The sequence below is a fragment of the Pleurodeles waltl genome, chromosome 4_2 (assembly GCF_031143425.1).
Source record: "Pleurodeles waltl isolate 20211129_DDA chromosome 4_2, aPleWal1.hap1.20221129, whole genome shotgun sequence".
NCBI lineage: Eukaryota > Metazoa > Chordata > Amphibia > Caudata > Salamandridae > Pleurodeles > Pleurodeles waltl.
This window is the reverse complement of record NC_090443.1, coordinates 464,982,256-465,004,551: the sequence shown is the minus strand read 5'-3', so window position 1 is coordinate 465,004,551 and position 22,296 is coordinate 464,982,256. Positions and strand designations below refer to the sequence as shown.

General features: G+C 42.4%; 1 protein-coding gene across 1 annotated transcript in view; it reads right to left on the bottom strand.

The window, feature by feature from the left end:
- The window catches only part of LOC138292914 (complement C3-like), a 2,405,892-nt gene that overhangs the window by 1,196,963 nt on the left and 1,186,633 nt on the right, over positions 1-22,296 (bottom strand). Inside the window, exon 16 of the mRNA XM_069231788.1 lies at positions 889-960. Within this exon, the coding sequence (XP_069087889.1) occupies positions 889-960 (72 nt within the window). The remainder of the gene's footprint in view (positions 1-888; positions 961-22,296) is intronic.

The window sequence follows — 22,296 nt, the reverse complement described above, 5'->3', positions numbered from 1 at the left end:
GTAGGGATGATGGATGAGAAGCAGGGATGAGACGCAGGGATGAGAAGTAAGGATGATGGATGAGAAGTAGGGATGATGGATGAGAAGTAGGGATGATGTATGGTGGATGAGAAGTAGGGATGATGGATGAGAAGCAGCGATGAGATGCAGGAATGAGAAGTAGGATGCTGTACGTAAGGTAAGAGGTAATTTTAATAATCAGGTATAGAAAGGACTGAAGGAGGGGAGACTGTATGGTTTTCCCATGACTCCCCTTTCTTTCCCCCTACTCTTTTCCCGTGCAATTCATTCATACGCTCAGCAGCGCAGGAGAAGGAGACTGAAGGGTTGTACTAGATGGTAATAGATAAAGGGTTGATGTCACTTGGAACCCCTTTGTGGCAAACAACGTCATCAGTGACAGCCTCCTATCTATAATTCGATATATGCACAAGGAAACGTATCCCCATTCTTTTCTGCAGGAATTTATTTTTATATATTTTCTGGGGGCACCCAGCTAGAATCACCATTATTTAAGTTGTGACTTTGTGGAAGAGCCCAAACTAGAGTGGTGGTGCTCGTTAACAAAAACTCATATTATTCTCATATGTCCCAACAAAAAAACAGAAAGCGTTGGTGGATTGGATTGACAGAGTAACAAAAAAACGATCTTTGGTTTCTGTCTATATGCCCACTTTGTGGCAAGAAGCTTTATTTTCCACATACAGTGGTATTTAACTCTTTTGTCTGAAATCCACAATCAGTGTTGAAATGGTAAATCTCTAGTTCAGTTTCATAATGCTTTTTAATCAAGAAATTATTACAAGTCTAATTAAAGAAAATATATCCTGCAGGCTATCTCTGGGAACCAGTGCAGATGGATTAGCTTTCCCGAAGACACATACATACCTTTAGTTTTTTTCAATTGCACGTTCTGAAGTGCACGGCGCTTGCGAGATAGCGGACTTGGGCATTTCAGTTCTGTGGAAAGAAAAAATGCTAAATTCAGATAAAAACACAAACACATCTTTGTGTGCTCGGGAAGGCAAGTTGTAGAAAGCTTCAAGCATATATTGCTAGTGGAGCAGCGCAATTTAGTGGTCCATACATGGATGCACTGATTATGTTCATTGTCTGATAATAGCGATACTAATCTCTTTTTACCATATTAATCAAATTACAGTACCTGGCTGCATTTATTCGTAGTGAGTGACACATATATCAGATTTTTATCATTGCATTTGACCATGCTAACTGTAGACATTGGTTACCATCTCTTTTCTTAACATTCTCCTGACTCGTGCCTAGGCTTCAGTCACGTTTCTTAAATAAATGCATTGCAAGTTCTACCTTCTTCACTCCTCTGCATGTGGAGTATCAAGAAGAGCTGCTCGTTAGCTATAATTGTGTGTTCCCTAGACTAGTTTCGCAGATCAGGTCCTGACTCCGCTGAGAGAAGGCCTTTCTAAAACTCTGCTGATCCTCCTGCCCAGGCTGTTGAAGTTTCTGCTTGAGCACTGATGCCTTTACCCTGGAACCTCAACTCTGCTCTTCTGATGCTGACTCCTTCCTTTTCAAACCTCCACTTGTCCCTTTCAATGCTTTGTTTAAAATAGGGAAACTCCTTTATGAAACCAATTCACCTTAGATTCTGTGTTCTTCATAGTGATATATTCTGATCTGTTTTCTATATAAATCTAAAAAGAATTGATTACATGATTATATAGATATACATGCTTTTGGATAAATTGACTCACTTATTTATTGCTGTGTAACCTTTGCTAAATTTGCTAATAAACATTCATGGTTTGGTCACCATTCTCTCTGTCAGTTTTGTGAAGCCACATTTGTTTCAGTCATTAAGATGTGTTGCTGATTTTAGCTCCTTTCATATGTTTTCAGTCAACAACAAAAGGAGGAACCTATACAATGATTATAAAAAGGTGTATGGGTACAGGGATATCCACCATGTCAATTGGTAGTAGAACGAGGATGATTTGTCACAGGTGTTGGGAGCTAGAACATTCTAGAATAGCTCTAGAACATGCCAAGGTCCAGGTCATGTTCCTAAAGTCCATGGCCCAGTTTGGAAGATCTACAGTGTTTATGGGATTCTGTAGGCAGTTGCCAAATCTGAGCAGTGAATATAAGTAGGATTGTGAGTTGCAAATTATGTATGTCTAGTTCGTGGTGTTTGTGTTGACATTGAGCATCTTGTGGAACAGTGTCTGTTAGAAGTCTGAGAAGGCTGGGACTGTGGACAGAGAGCAAATGTGCTTCTTTTTTTTTTAAATTGCTTGGTTGTGTAAACGCATAAGCACTTGATGTTGAGCAGTTGATATCAGCCCTGCTGTAGTCCAAGACATTGGGCTAGATAAAAGTCTATTGTGGTTTAAGTTGTCTGCTAAGGTTTATTGTGTAGTTCTGGATTTAACTTAATAAATGGACCAAGGACACTAAGAAAGAAGGGTCATTGCAGTTTCCCTGATATGGTACCTTTAATTTGAATATAATTGAAAATCGGCGATTAGCGTTATAAAAATCCCAACTAGACCGGCACAATATGAAGCTTTGAACGTATGGGAGCATGCTGCACATGCTAAGAGTAAAGAAAAGTGTCAGAATAAGTCTAAGAGGGCTGTTCATAGTTGGATGGATGCTAAGTGGGAGGTTGAGCAGCAGGTTTGGAGGAGAGACAATATTGAGGGGGTTTAAGTTGTAAACTGTACTGATGAATGAAATGCCCATGAAAAGAAAAGCAAAAGGAGAGAGAGGGCTACTGATACCCAGAACACGTCTAGCACTGATAGTGACTCTAGTGATGATTTCTGAAGGATTTGCTGTCTTCCCCACCACCACCCTATAATGTTGTTCAGCCATGTGGCGGTGGTCCTTCACATAATGGCAGTGGTACAACTGCTTCAGTTCAGACAGGAGAACCTACACCAATAGCACCAGTTGTGACGAACAACACTGCATATACGGCTTTCCTGCCCGCACTGTTTGCCGGTGACCATACTGGAGTGGGACTTCAATCCCCCAGCTTCCCCTAAGAGCAAAGAGGGGCTGCGTAGATGTTAAAAGCATCAGACATTCCCCACAGTGTGGGACGAACAATGCAGCATACAAGGCTGTTTCCTGCCCACCCTGTTTGCCGGTGGCCTTGCTGGGGTGGGACTTCATCCCCCAGCTTCCCCTGAGAGCAAGGAGGGTCTGGATAGGCACTAAAAGAGTCACACATTCCCCGCAGTGCGGGAAATACCCGGGTGAAAACCGAGCCAAGAGCGGGCCCTCTGTCCTTATCAGCAGCTGGGCAAGGCTGGGCTGGGCCACCCCTCTTACTCAGATGATCAACTTTGAACACACAGGTGAGGCATCCTGCACAATCTACCTCCAAAATGGTCAAGCTCAAGGTGGTTGGATGTCCTGTCTCACCTCATAAACCTACAAGTATTGACATCATGTGGAAGCATGCAATAGGGGCCGTATCAAATGAAATTGCCTTAGCTGAATGAAGACTATCCTTAGGGCATGGGAGCAGCTTTGATGGTTCATCAAATGGCATTGGTGTAGCTCAAACGTGTAGCTCAATGGAGGAGGTCGGTGTTAGGGATGTAGGCCAAACAACATTCTCCTGCAGACCTACTATCACGCATGGAACCACGTCTGATATAACAAACCTCAGTACCTGTCCGGTCCCCTTGAGCTCCAACAGCTCTAGCATTCCCTTTGAACCAGCAATCAAATGTAAAAAGACAAGTGTTTGCACTCCACAGGTCAAATCCCAGTTAAACCAAAAGCAACCGGAAAGGGTCCAAGTCTAATGACTATAGGCAATGTTAACATTGAGGAGATTTGCAACAGATTTTCAGTGATTCTGGAAGAACAGTTAAGACCAATAAAGCAGCACCTTGATATAACATAAACCCACCTAGTGACTTTGCTCAAACCTCACACTACAACCAATATTGGGACTTATTGCACTGCAGTTATAGCTGAACCTGCACCATGTAATAGGCCCCTGGTGCGTGTAGCTGAAAATTTCATTCAAGACCGGGTAATCCCTCGGATTTCAGGCATCCCATTCTGCTATTAAGCATGGCATAGGGGTTGTTGACATTAATCCTTTACTAACTATAGCTGGTAGCCCAAACAACACAGGCACACTTAGCAGGGAAGGGAGGCATGTGGAAAACAATTATAGCTCTATGATTTTAAACTTACCTCCAGAGGCCTGCCCATATGTCTTGATAATGGCAAGTGTGCACCCTTGAAACAAAATCATACAGAGATGTGGAAAGAGTTACAAAACAAGGTTAGCCACTGGCTAGTTGTGCACAGGCATTTCAATGCTGCAGAAGGTTGTGAAATTTTAATGGCACGGAGTGTAGGTTGGATTGGCCCCTCCTGTAAACACATAGCTGTGGACTGTATCATTGTTAGTTTCTGGTGCCCTCACAGTGTGGGGAAATTATGGGACACTTGTATATCAGGGACAAAAGCTGGAACCAACCTTGTCACATTAGCCTTGAGCTATTTCTACAAGCCACCAAAACAAACACTATGTCCATCATAATATGACTGCTGGCCTCAGCCATCCCAGGACTTCATATGTAACAACAGGCATGCAGTTTTAGCAGACTGCAGTGAGGTCAATTGGCAGGTATTGCCCAGGTTGTCTGTGAAGGACACATCGATTGCATCTGGCACTCACATCCCAACCCCAGGGCCCCTAAATCTGGTACAAGCGATGCTTGAGTTGCACCCATTATCCCAACTGAGCCTGATTGCTTAGGTACAATCCCAAAGTCTCAAATCCTAGAATATGTCTTGTCAATTGAATCTATGTTAACGTCGTACTGTTCGTTATAGACTCTGCTTTTCCGATTCTGATTGCTAAAAACTTTCTGATAAAAATACTAAGCTGGAACATAGCCGTCCTTCGCTCCAAGATATCACTTCCTGACTGGCAACTGTTTATTAAGTCATACAACATCTTGCTAATGCAGGAAAATTGGGACACCAACCCCATAGCTTTTGAAAGCTTTATGTGCTTTAGCCTACCTGCTCAGGCCGAGCCTCAGGAGGTTTGACAATTTATATTAACTTACTTCTCTGAGGCCATGCAGAGGTGTCGAAAACCCCAGAAAGCAATTATCAAGCTGTTTTTTTAAGGGGGCTTTGACTTTATACTCATTAATTTCTACAATAATTACTTTCTTAATATGCCTAATCAAAGACTTCCAGGACTATTTGATTAAATATCAGCTATTGTGGAGAGCAAGTCTTATCAGGGTCAGTAAATGTATCTTTGTTTGGCAGGAGACTTTAATGCTAGATTACCTTGTCGTAGGACTCTAGTCTTGGGGATAAGACTATAGTTAGGGATAGGTGGCAGAACCACCGATTGTGGGAGAATGAGTCGGTGCTGCACCTTCTGGAAGCTGTTGGGCTGGCCTCTTTGTAGTGAATCCTACTTTGTTTTAATGGGATAACAGGAGTTAGCTTAGCCTTTGGCTTGCAGACTCGTGCCCCCGTCACCTAGTGACTTTTAACCTACTTAGCTTGCTCTGTCTTAGCACATTTAATTATTTAATTCTTCTAAGATGGATGCCTTCTTTAGAGTTAGGCCTCTTGCTATGGGTTAAATTATCAGTGTCACAGCGCTAAGGCGTCAAGATCTAGCACCAAAGACAAACAAACAGTAGGCCTTCACGCTTAGGGATTTTCCCTCTCTCTACTTTCGAGGGATAATTGCCGCCCCACGCATGTTTATTATCTATTGTTTGGGAACACACCTACGTCAGGGGTCCTTGAAGATCTGTATAAATATATCGCTCTTTAGACAGATAATCAGAGGGATTACGACCAGAGGGCATCGCCAGCATCGCTGATATCGATGCTGCAGTCGTCTTGACGCTGACCCAGTCTTCGTGTCCCTGCGGAGTCTGAGATAGAGACCTCATTCCAAGGTAATAAGGGTTGGGGGCTCCTCTCATGGACATGACATTGGCAGATTAGGTTTAGCAAACCCAGTTCTCCTTTAGGTAGGAGGTTAGGCCTTTCATATTAGGGTATTAGGGCATAGTACATCTCATATGTCGTTCCTATGCATTGCAAAATGGTGGGGGTCTTTGTAATAATAACTCTCGTCTTCACAATTCTGTTCCTTGCATTATTCATTATCCTAATCATTGCAGCCCAAGCAACTTATCACAAATTGCAGTTATGTTGAATAAAAACTATTGAAACTTTACTGCATTTTTGTCATTGCATGTGTTTGTATGAGACATGATATATCTGTGAGAAAGGAGTAATCTCCGTTTAACCACAACACTCCCTGAGATGTCTTATTCTCGAGTCCATGCGTAAAGGCTGCCACAAATCACCTTTTACTATTGTGTTTCTGGTGAGGTGCTGCTAGTGAGCCGGTAAGGTTGGGACAACAGTTGCGACTTCTTGTAGGAAAGACGTAGTCGCCTACAAAGAAAAGTTCTGTCATCCTTTAATCAGCAGTCTTGCCTAGAGCAAGAGTCCAAACTATGACATCTTCAGCTAACTAGCAGGACCTCACCCAAATGTCGAAAGTAAAGGTGACTTGTGGCTGTCTAGAGCATGACACTCTGACTCCTCAGGGAAGTTGTGGGGAACAGATTGTACCCTTTCTCTCTGTTACACCAAGTCTTACACATACCAAGGCTAACAAGGAGATGCAAATAGGTTTCAATATATTTACTGAAGCAATTGCATTCAATTATGAAAAGCGTGGGCTGCGATTATGAAGAAGATTAAACAAATTAATATGATCATTGTTACCATTAGAGTGAAGAAATTAAACACTTCCATCAAACTGGCATGATCCTTAAAACCTAACGATTCCTATCTGTAAGCCTAATGCCTAAAACCTGAGAGCATAGTGCTGTTAGCCTTCTGCATATCCCGGTCTATGGGAAGAACCACAACCCCATACCTGAAAGACGGGCAAGGGTCTACCAGTTGTCTGCTGGCAATCCTCCTGGTTGGCTGAAGAGTCAGAGGCAGGATCATCGACGCTGTCAATTAAACAGTTTACGTCCCCCAAAGGCCATGACAGAAATAGCCTATGCCAAGAATAGGCCTGACATGATGATATGTCTGAACGTAATGGTTGTATCAGTAACTCTTGGAGTGGCAATAGTGGTTAGAATACCATGTACCGAACATGACAGACTTGAACAGGGCACAGAGTGGAATGCGTGCGAAGGTGCTGGTAAAATTTGCAACACAACCAACGATGCCTTCTCATAAAAGGCAGCTGATTAAAATATAAAAACAATGAGCTGAAAAGCTAGCGATGCTAATAAATATTAAAAGGAATAAAATGAGTAAAACGTGTACGGGAATTTAAAGGCACAGGGTATGTGCCAAAAGCTAAAATAACAATGTCCAGTCTAGGTATTAAGGGGAGCCCACAACACCCTCCCCATGCTCTGTACAAGAGTGCAGGGTCCACAACCTAAAGCAAAAGCAAAGGTTAACCACTCTAACAGCATGCTTAGAATACATATAAAAGAGATGAAAATGCCCAACTCGACTAGCAGACCAGGCCCAAGCACAAGGGCCAAATTAAACAAATCAAATTTAAAAGATGCCAATTGAAAACTCATTGGGATCCTGCAGGAAGTCAGTAAGCACATCAGTGGAGATGGAATCCAAGATAGACCCAACTTCGGCAGTAGACAAAACCACCAGCTCGTAGTCAAAAGTTGGACGGAAGAAGCATACATTATCCATTGACTCAGCCATATTTCAAATCAAGGAAGCAACATTTTGAGGAGTGTCAGATGTTAAAGCAGATGTTGAGGCACCAGGAACCCCTAGATTCTATGTCAGGACCGGAGGCTCCGATTATGCTTTCTCTTTCTTTACTGACTTAAAATAGCAGCCAATCAAATACAAATAAACAACAACAAAAAACTATACATCCCATGATGCCACGCATATAGTAACATGGTCCAATCACCAAGCAAGACCTTTGTCCATAAGTATCTTGACCATCGATGTCACTTCCTCTTTCTTTGCTGCTTTGCAGCAGATAAGTAACCCATATTTTTTCTACTCATTATCTTGTGATTGTTTCTTTGTATTTAAATGTTGGTAGTTTTATATTTAAGCGTCGCGATTTAGCGCACTTTCATTGTGGATTAAGCGCGTCTCGCGCTGAGTGTTTATCTGACTTTTTTCCGATTTTATGCCCGTTTGTGGAGTGGGAGCAGGAGTGGAGCTGCGTGTGCCCCATGCAGTCTCTTTTCCATTTTAATTATACTTGCGCGCATGCATGTGGTAACGAGCCGATCATCAGCTTTCACTTCTGAGTGATCAGTTCGTCGATCTGCAGCGCGCGTGTGCTTGTTCACACCATCCCTTCACTGTTTGTGCTCCTAGACTCCCGCTATACTCAAAATAGTGTGGGTTGTAAAATAATTACAAGGCTTCTGCCTAGAGTGCTATCAGGCAGCTCCCTCCACACTTTAGTTTGGGCATTAGTTGTTTGCCTGATTAGGGTTTTTTACACTCCCCCCTGATTTTTTAAAAAGATTTTAAAGGATACTTAAAAGTTATCTGTGTATCTATATTACCTAATACATTATTCTCATATACTGTCCAGTGGTAAATTATATCATAGTGGGATGACCAAGAGGCAGAATACTACACAGAAGAGCTGGGTAATCAGCTGGAGGTTAATTTAGTGGATACTAGGGTCCAGCAATCAGTGAATGATGCCCTAGTGAGAGCCTTGGGACCCTTTTCAGGTCAACTTTTTGATTACGCACGCTCCCAGGGCTGGGTGCAGGGACAACAACCTCATCCCAAATGAAAAAAGGCAAGAGCTAAAGCAAAAAATTTGGAGGAGACTCGTGCTGATGTTAGCGGAATTCAGCCGATGCCTTCGAGAAACTTCGCAAGAAGCGCAGTGGGGAGCATAATTATAGTTCTAAAAAGGATGCCTCCTTTTCCCCTTCTTCCTCTGATAAAGATTCATCTTCTGAGGAATCGGGTGACTCAGATACTCCGGTTCCCAGTAAGAAATCAAAAAAGGCGGTTCCGCCTTGTCAGGTTTTGGATTTTGATCCCACAGAAATTATGCACCCCAGAGCTTCCAATCGAGTTCCTCCTCCTGAGGTGGCCCAATATGTTCAGTCTAACCTTAAGAAAAGCTTCCATAAAGAGGTCCGATCTCGATTGAGAGTGGAGTGTCCCAGACCAGATCTTGAAGGTAAAGTTTCTGATACCCCAGAAATAGACCCCACTATGGTTACGTTTATGAGGAATTTTGCAAAGGACCCTAAAAAAGGTTTAGATAGATCATAGCGTGATTGCCAGGACAAACTTTTGGACCTGTCTGGCCCTCTGATTAAGATTCTCAAGATGGCTTATCTGGCTAAAGAATCGGGATCTCCTGTAGACAGAGATGTCCTTATTGGTTGGGCTCAACGAGCCATTTGTCAACTAGGAAACACTAATTGCGCTATTTCTTCCGAGCATAGAAAATCTATTCTGATGCGCCTCAATCCTAAGCTGTCAGATTTAGCAACTTCGGAAGCGGGCCCTTCTACCAAGGGACTTCTTTTTGGGTCCTCCTTTATTAAGGATCTGGCCAAGTTCTGTTCCACTTTTCATCACTAGACAAAGCCCAGATGTCTCTCAAAAACGTTTTTAGATGAGGCCTTTTTGTCAGGGCCGGTCGTTACGGAGGACGCATGTCCGGCCGAGGAACATTCAATAGTCCCCAGAACTATTACCTCCGAGGCAGGGGAGGTTGGTATGGTGAACAGGATTCCACCTTCTACCCCACTCGCCCCGGAGGAGGGCGTCCTCGCTTCTGCAGAGGTTCTCGCAAGGACAACAAGGAGCCATACAGGACACAAGTTTCGCAGGTGAGCATTATTCACTTTTCTCAGGTCACACTTGGGGGCAGAGTGGTGCTGTTTCTAGGAAATTGGAGAAGGATCAGCGGAGACCCTTGGATCCTTCAAACGGTCATGGGTTTTCACCTAGAATTTATCAGTACTCTCATACAGCACAAACCGCCTCTCCAGATGTGTTTTTCCCTAGAAAATCAAGTTTTGTTTGGCAAAGAAGTGCAGGCTTTATTATACAAAGGTGCCGTACGGTTTTCTTCCCCTCACCGTTATGGTTTTCTCAGCCCTATTTGTGTAGTAGACAAAAAAGGAGGAGGACACCGCCTTGTCTTGAACCTAAAGGATTTCAATCATTGGATTCTCTACAGGCATTTCAAGATGGAGGGCATTCACATGTTGAGAGATATTCTATTAGAAGGAGATTGGATGGTCCGCTTGGACCTAAAAGATGCTTATCTGTCGATTCCAATTTTTCCTCCTCACAGGAGATTTCTTCAATTTCAGTGGAAAGGCCAGTGCCTGGAGTTTCTTGCTCTCTCTTTCGGACTGTCATCAGCCCCCTGGTGCTTCACAAAGCTACTGAAGCCTGTGATGGAATGGCTAAGAGCGAAGGGAGTCTGACTGACCATATATCTAGACGATATTCTACTGATGGCTCAGTTCCCCCAAGTCCTCCTGTCTCATTTGAACTGGACCATCAGTCTTCTGCAAGATTTAGGTTTCCTTATCAATGTGCAGAAGTCAGTGTTGAAACCGACTCAGGTGATAGACTTCCTGGGTAGACTCAGTCCTAGGTCAGCTTCTTCTTCCCTCTCGAAAAATTTGCAACATCAAGAGGAAATTGAGGTCGGTTTTGATCAGCCCGACAGTTTCTCTGAGGAGCATAGCCAGGGTAGTGGGATTGTTAGCTTAGTCTATTCAGTCGATCTTCCCAGCCCCGTTACATTACCGAACTTTACAGAGACTCAAAATCAAACATCTTCAACAGGGTCTGAGTTACTCGGAACAGATTCCATTGACTATCAAAGTAAGATCGGAGATTCAATGGTGGCTTCATCATATGGAAGCCTGGAACGGCAGAGCGATTTTCGGGTCTCACCCAGATGTGGTGATCGAATCCTATGCCAGTCGTTGGGGGTGGGGAGCCCTTTGCAACTCCCTAGTGACAGGAGGCAGATGGTCGGAATGGGAACAAACTTTTCATATCAATTGCCTGGAACTTCTTGCGGGTTCCTTTGCCATAAAGAGTCTTTCCCATCAGAAGACAGATTGTTGTATACTGTTGCGGATGTACAATGTCTCAGCAGTGAGGTATGTCAACAAATTGGGGGGACGAAATCCAGAACTTTGGCAGAGATTGCCAAGGATTTTTGGCATTATTGTCTGACACCGCATCTAGTGGTCATAGCGGAATATCTTTTGGGAGACCAGAACATTATAGCAGACTGGAATTCCAGATACCTGACAGATTCCAGCGACTGGAAACTAAATCCAATGATTTTTTTCTCAGATAATCAAGGAATGGTGCAGTTGCAAAGTGGATCTGTTTGCCTCTCGACTCAATTTTCAGATACCAAAATTTTACAGTTGGCGCCCAGATCCGTGTGCAATGAAGACGGATCCATTTCTCCAAGACTGGTCTCAGTTTCGGGGTTATGCCTTTCAGCCATTTCTGATGATTGCCAGGGTGTTGTCTCAGGTTCGGAGACAGAAGACAGAGATTGTTCTGGTGACACCTTTTTGGAGAGCACAACCTTGGTTTCCCATAGCTCTACATTTAGCTTGTACCTCTCCTCTTCTCATCCCTCCTCGTCAGAATCTTCTCTTGAATCCGGAGGGCCCTCAACATCCAATGATCTCGTCAGGGAATTTGACTCTGTTAGCTTGGTTGATTTCAGGTCAAGATGGAGTACCCTAGGCATTTCGCAAAAAGCTGCAGACTACATTAAACAGCCCTGGGCCGGTAGTACCCATAAAAGATATGCCTCAGCCTGACGCAGATGGAATAGTTGGTGTGATGGAAGAGGTGCCAATCCTGTGGAAGCACATATTGAGTTGATCGTTAATTTTCTAGCAGAATTAGCGAGTTCAGGTTTAGCTTATCGAACGATCAATAATTTTAGATTGTCCATTTCCTCGGGACATATCCAAGTTGAAGGTAATCCTGTTGGTGAACATCCTTTAATTTGTAAACTGTTAAGGGGTATTCGTCTTTCTAAACCTCTGCAAGCAAAATATTCAGTGTTATTGGATGATAATGTTATTTTAAAATTCTTGGATTCTTGGCCTGCCAATAGGTATTTGTCTCGCAAACAGCTTTCGGCAAAATTGACCATGCTTTTATGTCTCATTTCTTGTAAGAGAGTGTCGGATGTCAGAGTCTTAGACTTAGCTGGTAGGGTATATTCCCCAGATGGAGTTACCTTTATGGTGACAAGAAGGACTAAAACGAATTACAGGTCAGTATCATATCCAGTGTCTCCTGACAATTCTAAGTTATGTGTTGTTCAATGTTTAAAAGAATATGAAGCTGTTACAGAAGAGTTTAGACTTGATGTTAAAGGCCAATTGTTAATTTCTTTGCTAAAGCCTTTTAAACCAGTTACTTCAGCTACCATAGCTAGATGGATGAGATGGTTAATGAATGAAGCGGGTATACATCTTAAACATTTTGGAGCTCATTCTGCTAGAGGAGCTATGGCCTCTAAATCATATGCTTTGGGTTCATGCTTGGAAGATATTATGAAGGCTGCGGATTGGTCTTCAGAAAATACTTTTCGTAAGTTTTATCAAAAGCCTGTGTTGGATGTGGCCTCTGTAGTAATTGGGCAGCTTTAAACTAGCATAATCGGAGCCTCCGGTCCTGACTTTTTCTAGCTTATGCGTCAAGAATTTTCAATTCTATTAAGGACACGGAGGCGAGGATTATCCCACCCATAGGAACAATTTTTTATTGAATAAAAATGTAGCTGTTGTGGTTGATGACCTATTTTACCTTACCCACCCAAGTTACTGTTATTTAGATGAATATCAATTTTATTGAAATGTATTCAATTTATTTTAGATATTACCTACCTGTTTTATTATTTATAGGGTCTGTTCAGAAGAATTCCTGAATATTCATGACTTCGTGAGAGTTTTCATGCTTAAAATACTTCTGGGAATGTTTTCATTCGAGTGGGCTTTTCGAGTTCTTGTTGGCGGATGGGAGTGGATGTTTCCTGGCTCCTGATTTCGAGTTTATGTAAGAAGTTTTGATTTCAATTTGAACTGTATCTGTTGGACCAAAGAAAGAGGAAGTGACGTCGAGGGTCAAGATACTTATGGACAAAGGTCATGCTTGGTGAGTGGCATCATGGGATGTATAGTTTTTTTTTTATTTGTATTTGATTGGCTGCTATTTTAAGTCAGTAAAGAAAGAGAAAGCATAATCCTCGCCTCTGTGTCATTTATAGAATTGAAAATTATTGACACGTAAGCTAGAAAACATTTGATCCACAAAGGGCAGCTCATATTAGTGTTGCGTAACAACCACAATCTCAAAGGACACCTCTGGCAATGAACCCTCATCAAGAACATCATCAGATTCATGTCCACAGAAAGTATATATTGCACAGCAGGACACACTTCCAGTAGGCATTCAAAGGGGCACCACAAGCAGTTGAAGACAGGCTGAACACAGATGAAAACTGGCCTTAATGACAGTGACAAATTATTTTTAAGTTCCTCCAACGGTGATGCTCCAAAACAATGCATCATGCTTTCATGACACAGTTTGGCTGGTGGGAGCTCCATCACTTCTCTTAGTTCAGATGGGGCAGCCATTGCGAATCAAAAATAGCAACAGCAAGATACTGTCAATTAATGCTAGGACTATTGTGAATCACCAAAAACCAGCCAAAAAGTGAGTGAATGGCTGAATGTATAAGTTCAAATACAGTCTGGAAGGTGTTAAGGAATCCAGCACCAATAGCCTTAAAAAGTGTGCAATCCTAGCACTGTTGGACGGATTGAAGATGCGACTGACCAGTTCACCAGAGTGTCTTGGAAAGTTTGTATTTAAAAGGGATTATATGCCTGCACTTGCCACTTGCAGTTCATAAGTTTCACGCACTGATGTTATAGCCATGTATTTTTGAAACTATAGTGCTTTTGTCTGCTCAGCTTGTCGAAATTGACATTAGAGTTAGCAGTGTGAGGCCACAAATCTGCTACTTTTATCTCAAGTGCAGGGGGAAAAAGAATGTTTCCACAGAAGTCACTATTTGAGAAACAGAAATCACATAAGCAACACCAGCTCTCATCCCACAGCAACCTTGATCACTCAGAATCAAGTAAATTCAAAAGTAACTGAGACACTGGGTGAATCAAAGGGATGGGAATACCCTTCAAATAGCAAGCTAAATTTGCAACAAAAATGTTACATGCATTGTGCAAAACTAGCTACTTACAAATCATAGAATGCCTTACAGAAGTTTCACATTCACTTCTACTAAGAAAAACCTCTTTGTTACAGTTCAGACATTTCTAATCAAAGTACAACTAACACACATCATGGATGTAACTGTCTCCTAACTGCTCAAACCTAACAAGAGGAAAATGTTTCAAACATGAAGTGAATTGGAATGTTAATATTGGCAGATAAATCACTCCATGTATTAACCACACTGACGATGGAGTATTGGGTACAGTGAAAGGCAACTTTTATAACTTTTCAAAGTTGAGCCTGATGTAACTAGCTTCTTTCTTAGCCATTATCTGTTGTTTTCATGTGAGGTTGAAGGCGGTAAATAACTGAGTTAACGTGATTCTAGGGCATACAGCCGTTTTACAGATCTTGTAAAGTCCGCTCAACTGCATAATGGACCTAAACTGACTCTGTCCATGGTGTAAAAGTGGATAGATTATTGGTCAAACCATGGGGGAAGCCCATCCTTATTCACACAATACATCGTGAACTGACACAGGAGTGTGCTGACGATCTACCCTAGCACCCTAAATGACATATACTTGTTTTTTCTGATAAGTAACTAGAGCCCCAGATACCATTTGTGATTGGCGCTCTTTGGAACTATACACCATCCATTGGCATCCTGAATGATATATCCTCAGTTTTATCTGAGGAATAACTAGAGCCCCGGATATAATTAGTGATCGGCGCTCTGTGGAATTCTGACTATATACCATCCATTGAATGACCCTTGACCCCCAGACCTTGGGACACCTTCCATTGCTTGAAGATAACCCTTACCACCAGATTGTCATGTTACACTGGAGTGTAGATGCTATCGACTGGATTTTCCCTGTCCTGATGATGACCCCTCTTTGATTCTTCTTTACAATGGGGTTGAAACGTTGACATATCTCTAAGAGTGGAATATATAAATATATATAGAAACCTTGTGATACTTCTGGGCTTCCTGGACTGAAGGAGCCACTAGAAGTTCATAATTTTCTTAAAACCACCCTTTTGTACATACTGTATATATCACCTTCACTTGCCTGCACTTTATCACCTTCACTGTTTTTATTAGGAGCACCTATTTAGACGAATGCAAACTTAACATTCAGAATAATATATCCAGCGAAATATACGTTTAATGTCTGGAATGACATGTTCAAATAAATATATAAATTCTGTAATGGTGTAAAAGTGACATGTCATTTTGAATGATGTCAACAGCAGAAGGCACAATGTTGTTTAGTGTGTAAATGCCTTTGGACAATGTGCTCATACCATTACCGACAACGACTAAGGTTTTCTCTAAATTCTCTTTATCAATTTGTTTTAGACGTACAGTGGCTTCCATTTGTCAAAGTTTCAATATTTCATTATAAATTGCAAATAGGAAACATCCTGAGCTTGGTTTCTAGGGCTCAGCAGGAACTCTTTGAAGTCAACATCTTCGGAAAGGAGAGAAAGGTGGTCTTTCACAGCTGTTAATGAGGGTGATTGTAACCATAGCTGACACATTTGACCTACCCTATATGTAGTAAATATAACTGAGTGCTGTATGACGACATAAAAATGTTCCAGCCTGCTCGCTTTAAAATCGCTTGTAGAGTTAACGAAATGTGCACGATAGCCATTTGTATCCACTGGCCAAAATAACCATCCATTGAGGCTTGAAAATGATAAATTAAAGGTACAGTTCTGAACCCATCCTTGATCTATTCTTCTGTAACAATCAGAATATTTTGCCAATTTTCAAATTTAGCTACTGAGAGGATTCTGGGCACATTCATTTCTTTTGCTTCTGTTAACCCTAGGCAAGTCATTTGCTGTACGGTGTCATTAAGAAATATTTGCAATAAATAAAGCCTCCATGCCTTGAATTTGCCAATCTTTTGCTCCCCAAACACTATTTAAATCAATTGATATCTTCCAATATTCATAGCCTTCTAGGCCAACTCAAAATAAGTTAATTCGTGACTGTTAGCAATACTTTCCTTCACTTTGTATGTGGTAATGTGAAATAATAGGACTTCACACTTTTAACATCATGCCGGGTAAAATAAGTTAACTAGAACTCCCCACTGTTGGAGATGGACAATGTTCCCATTGATTATAGTTAAATGCTGCTCTTGGAGTATTAGCTTGATGTAAGTAATGATGTCCATAATGATAATAAAAGAACATGTGCCCATAATTTGCAGTATTCATCTAAGCATTTTCACTTCCAAATACGGTATAATGTTCAAGCTCAAAATCATAGAATCAACAATTTTTACATCCTAGTCATCGGAAACAACAGTCAGGTGTAATAATATCACTCACTGATATCTTAATCTCATATGGAAATTTAATAAATTCTGTAAGATAGTGACCATTTATCAGCAGAAAGAAGACAATAACACATCTGATCTGTAGAAGAAAGGCAAGCAGTAGCAAAATAATCCACAGATAGTACCATGAACAAACCAAATAGTTTTGTTTAATCCAATCAAAAAGATTATGGGGGTTATTACAACTTTGGAGGAGGTGTTCATCCGTCCCAAAAGTGACGGTAAAGTGACGGATATACCACCAGCCATATTACGAGTCCATTATATCCTATGGAACTCGTAATACGGCTGGTGGTATATCCGTCACTTTACCGTCACTTTTGGGACGGATTAACACCTCCTCCAAAGTTGTAATCACCCCCATGTGTGTTTGAGAAACCTATTGTAGCTGTTCCTGAAGAGTTTGCAGAAAAGTCATCAATGTCGGAAAAGTAACCAGAATCAGCCTGTGAAAAAAGTGGAGCCATTGCAGGTGAAGACCTCTGGTAGATGTATCCAAAGGTGGGTGATCACAAACAATTCCATTGTTTGAGTTGCTTTGGAAAACTGCAAATTTACATTTTTTACATCCCTTGTCAAAGAAGTGGTGACAAGAATTGGCAAACATTCATTCTCTGCCCTCTCCAGCCTCAGGAAAATAATTTCAGCATTCGTTAATGACTGAAGAGAAATATCCTGAATGGTACTGAGAGGGGTAAGGAAACTACCCAGGAATCCTCGCGGTCTACTGTGCAGGATCGGCCACATGATTCAATTTGACATTATCAATGGAGACAAAACTGTTGTCTTTAGAACCAGGCAGCAGTTGTAGAATGACAGTTCTGGTACTGTGTATTCCTAGAACTGGAATCAGGGCTCGGTAGGAAGGACCAAGCTCCTTCTTCACAGGTATCCTTTCTCAAACCAGATCCCCAAGTTTAGGAATTCAGCCTGTGGATGTTGGCAAATCCCTCATTCCCAAGGTGGTGGTATGTGCTGATGAATTTTCATCATGGAATTGTTGTATTTCCTGTAAATTAGTGACATATTAATTTATGTCAAAAGGTGTTTCTGCTGCCACCGTGCCAGGGCCATCAAGATCTGGGACGTGCATGGGGATCCCAAACATGACTTCATAGGGGATGCGTCCTCCCAAATACCTTTGAGGCAGATTGTTTAATGCTCTCTGACTCCGAATAGGTGATGGAGCCAACTATGACCCTAACCTATTACTCTGGCTGTTAAGGATTGCTTTAAGTCTCGGTTCTTCCTCTCCATTGCTTAATTTCCCTCAGAAAGGAATGTTGAAGAATAATGCTCTCAACACCCATCATTGCCATGGTGACTCTGAATGTCCTGGAGTCAAAAGCGGGGCTCTGATCTGAGTAGAATGATGCTACTGCGTATGTCCTGATGATGACTTGCAAATGTTTAATGACAGTTCAAGCATCAGCTGATCGTTGTGGCCAACTCATAGGAACCTGGAGCACAAATCTACAGCAAGTATTTGTATGCACTATCTGGTTGTAAGGAACCACAGTGGTCCAGGTACACACAATGCAAAGGTTTGTTGGAAATTAGGAGGGGTGTTTGCATTGGGTGTTTGCCGGTGAACCCTTTAATTTGTTGGCAACTGTCACAACTAAGAACATACTACTTAGTCTGTTTGTATAGACCTGGGCACCAGTAGCGTTTTTGCAATAAGGAGATAGTAGCCACCACATCTGCTAGCATGGGCAGAGGCAACACCCTCATGAGCTGCTTTAAACAGATCTAGTCCTTGGTCTTGAGTGGGGATCGCACAATCACCCACCCCGGGTATTGTAGCATAGGCAATTTTTTGGTCAGTTTTGCATTTCTCTAAGAATTGTGGTGGCAGGCTCCTTCCCACATTTGATAGTTTGTATCCAAAAAATAGGATACTGAATAAAGCAATTGTTGTTTTCCTAAAAGGTTTAGCCATGTTCGGCAAATCTCAAACAATGGGATCCACCATGGCCAAAATGTGTGTTGAGTTCACTACTGTCAGATAGATGTTATCTACGTAGGACAATGCCTCAGGATCAATATCATGCAATATTGATGTCACACGGGCAGAGAAAAATCCTGGTCCGTTCTTATACCCTTGAGGGATACAACAAAATCTGCAATGGGAAGCCAACTTGAAAAATGCACTTAGTTCCCAGCTTTCAGGCATTAGATTTTGGCATAAAAAATTGTTGGAAATATCCAAGGTAGGGTTTTTTTTTGCACAGTAATTTGTTGATTAGTGCTGTACTGTATGAGTTTTGTATGGCAAATATGCGTGTGTACCTGTTTAAATGTCTATACTCTAAGACTATTTTATTTTCAATACGTATATAGTCGTTAATTGCTGTCACACTCAAAAGCTCCTGAAGATTCTCGTGAACTATTGTGACCTCTGCTGCGCTGTCTAGCAGAGTCACTGCTCATGTCCTGTTCTTAAGTAGTGATCTCAATATATGTGGCATATTTAGCTGAAATTGCTTTTTGTTTTTGAAGTGGGGTTTTTGCTGTGTAATTTTATCTTCCTTTTTAATTATGATCTTTGAAGAGCGTTGTGACACCTCTTTCAGTTTCACGTACTCGTTTCAGTGCTCTGACCGCCCTTCTCTCTTTCCCAGCTTGTCAGATAAGTCCTGAAAGGAACAAGATGTGCATGTATCAGTATACTGATATCTGTCAGGAGTATTTAAAGTTTCACAAGTTATAGAGCTTTTCAGAGCTCTCCGACTGTGGAGATTCTCCTCTTTGCTTTACTTTCTCTCAATTATTTTTCTGTTCATCCCAGCATTTTTTAGAACCTTCTTGTGCTTGCTTGGTATTCTCCTTGCCGAAATTACCTTGTAATTGTGGTTTACCCGGTCTGGCTCCCACACTATCCTGACCTATATTAGTATAAGGTTTGGTGATAATCTTTGGCAGCTCTCATTCCTGCTCTTGTGGAGAACATCCTGGAGCCACTGGCATACTGCCAATTGCCCCCTTTGATGTTATTTAATATAATTGATGAGACTGTGGCAAAATTGACCATAAATTTAAGCCCAAAATCCAGGGCACGGGCCATCCCATGCTCATCTTGAACTTGTTTTAACGTTTCCAGTAAATTCACAAGTGTCGGAGTAACATGTGTGGTAGTGTAATTTACAGCAAATACTGCCCCCCAAGTGACACAGTCGTCTATCGAGGGAACCATTCCAAATTGCAATCACATTGTGATAATTCTATGTTTATCTTGAGATCCCATATGGGGAATCACTGCTTCCAGCACATTTGTTTTCTATGCTTTCTAGAACATAATTTCATCATGTTTGGAGGGAACCTTACCCATTATTGAATGCACCGTGGCCAGGTTTACCCCGGGTACAGCCAACTGAGGTATCACTGGATCAGACCTCACTGAGGTGGTATTGAAGGTCTGCATTACGAATTATATTAAGTGTCTATGTATAGCTTCTAAATTATTATAAAAGCGGCATAGATCACTACTGACAAGGATTGTGCATTAGGATGTGGTCTGAAAGTGGCCAACTCATGCCAGGTAAGTCCGTCATTACTTAGGTGGCATGATCTAACATTTTGAATAACATGTGGGAGGGCGCCTTGAAACCAATTCTGAGATTCTTGATTAGATAGGGGAATTTCTATGTATGCATGAGCTCTATATTGTGCAGGTGGGTTTGGTATACTGTAATTATGTAAGTGGTGTGTGTCTGCATCTGCTGCCGGAAAGGTGACCCATGAATAAACTATTTCTGTTTTAAATGCTTCATGTGCCTCTACCACGAGCGTTACATCCCCACGCTCATCAGTGAGCCAATGTGTTAACAAATATTGTGTGAGAGGAAGCGTAATATTTACTGGAATTACAACCCGTTGTGGCTCCGCCATATTTCAAAAGGGTAAATATCAGAGACAGAAACACCGATTTGGGGAATCCTTTTAAGGTTCAAGTTTGAACAACCTACAGGGTAAGATAGGTAATACCTATCCTGCTGAGGAGAAATGTCCCTAATACCACAGACATCTCCATATGATGGTAATTAGGGTACCCTTGGTATTCAAGAGAGAGAGGCACTCAGGAAATCTTTTCAATTTGGGCCTGACCAAATGTTGGTGGCACCATGTCATAGAACTCTTACCTTGGGGATAAGACTGCATAGTTTAGGGTGGCAGCACTACTACGTGTGGGTGGCTTTGTCAGTCCCACACGATCTGAAAGCTGTCAATCTGACTTCTTCAGCTAGCTAGCAGCACCTCACCCAGAAAGTAAAGGTGATTTGCTGCAGTCTAGAACAGGACGTTTACATTTGTCACTTTAGGCCAGTGACTTCATTTACATATTTCAATTGGCACACTAGACACTCCTAACGAGTCCCTATTATATGGTACCTAGGTACCCATGGCATTGGGGTTCCAGGAGATCCATATGGGCTGTAGCCTTTCTTTTGCCACCCATAGGGAGCTCAGATAAAACCCTTACACAGGACTGCCGTTGCAGCCTGCGTGAAATAGCACACATACTATTTCACAGCCATTTTTACTGCACTTAAGTAACTTATAAGTCACCTCTATGTCTTACCTTCACTTGCTGAAGGTTAGGTGCAAAGTTACTATGTGTGAGGGCACCCTTGCACTAGCAAAGGTGCCCCCACATAGTTCAGGGCCATTTCCCCAGACTTTGTGAGTGCGGGGACACCATTACACCCGTGCACTACATATAGGTCAATACCTATATGTAGCTTCACAATGGTAACTCCGAATATGGCCATGTAACATGTCTAAGATCATGGAATTGTCCCCCCATTCCAAATCTGGTATTGGGGAGCCAATTCCATGCATCCTCAGGGCTCCATCATGGACCCCCAGTACTGCCAAACCAGCTCTCTGCGGCTTGCACTGCAGCTACAGCTGCTGCCACCTCGCAGACAGGGTTCTGCCCTCCTGGGGTCTGGACAGCCCAGTCCCAAGAAGGCAGAACAAAGCATTTCCTCTGAGAGCAGGGCGTTACACCCTCTCCCTTTGGAAATAGGTGATACAGGCTGGGGAGGTGTAGCCTCCCCCAGCCTCTGGAAATGCCTTGAAGGGCACAGATGGTGCCCTCCTTGCATAAACCAGTCCCCACTGGCTCAGGGAACCCTTCTCCCCTGTTCTTGTGGGAAACTGGGCAAAGGAAAGGGGAGTGACTACTCCCCTGTACATCACCACCCCAGGGGTGGTGCCCAGAGCTCCTCCAGTGTGTCCCAGACTTCAGCCATCTTGCTTTGCAAGGTGTGGGTGCACTCTGGAGGGCTCTGAGTGGCCAGTGCCAGCAAGTGATGTCAGAGACCCCTCCTGATAGGTCCATACCTGATAAGGTAGCCAATCCCCCTCTCAGGGCTATTTGGGTCTCTCCTGTGGGTTCTCTTCAGATTCTGCTTGCAAGTTTCCTTTAGGAATCCTTTGCAACAACTTCAGACTCTTCTGTCCTTGGATCAACCGCAGCCTGCTCCAAGAAACGCTGTAACTGCAACAAAGTGTCTACAAGAGACACTTTTCTTCAGCAGCCTCAGTTCCAAGTCAGCAACTGCAACAAATTCCATGGTGTGCACGCTCTGGGGACTCCCTGTCTTCATCCTGCACCAGAAGG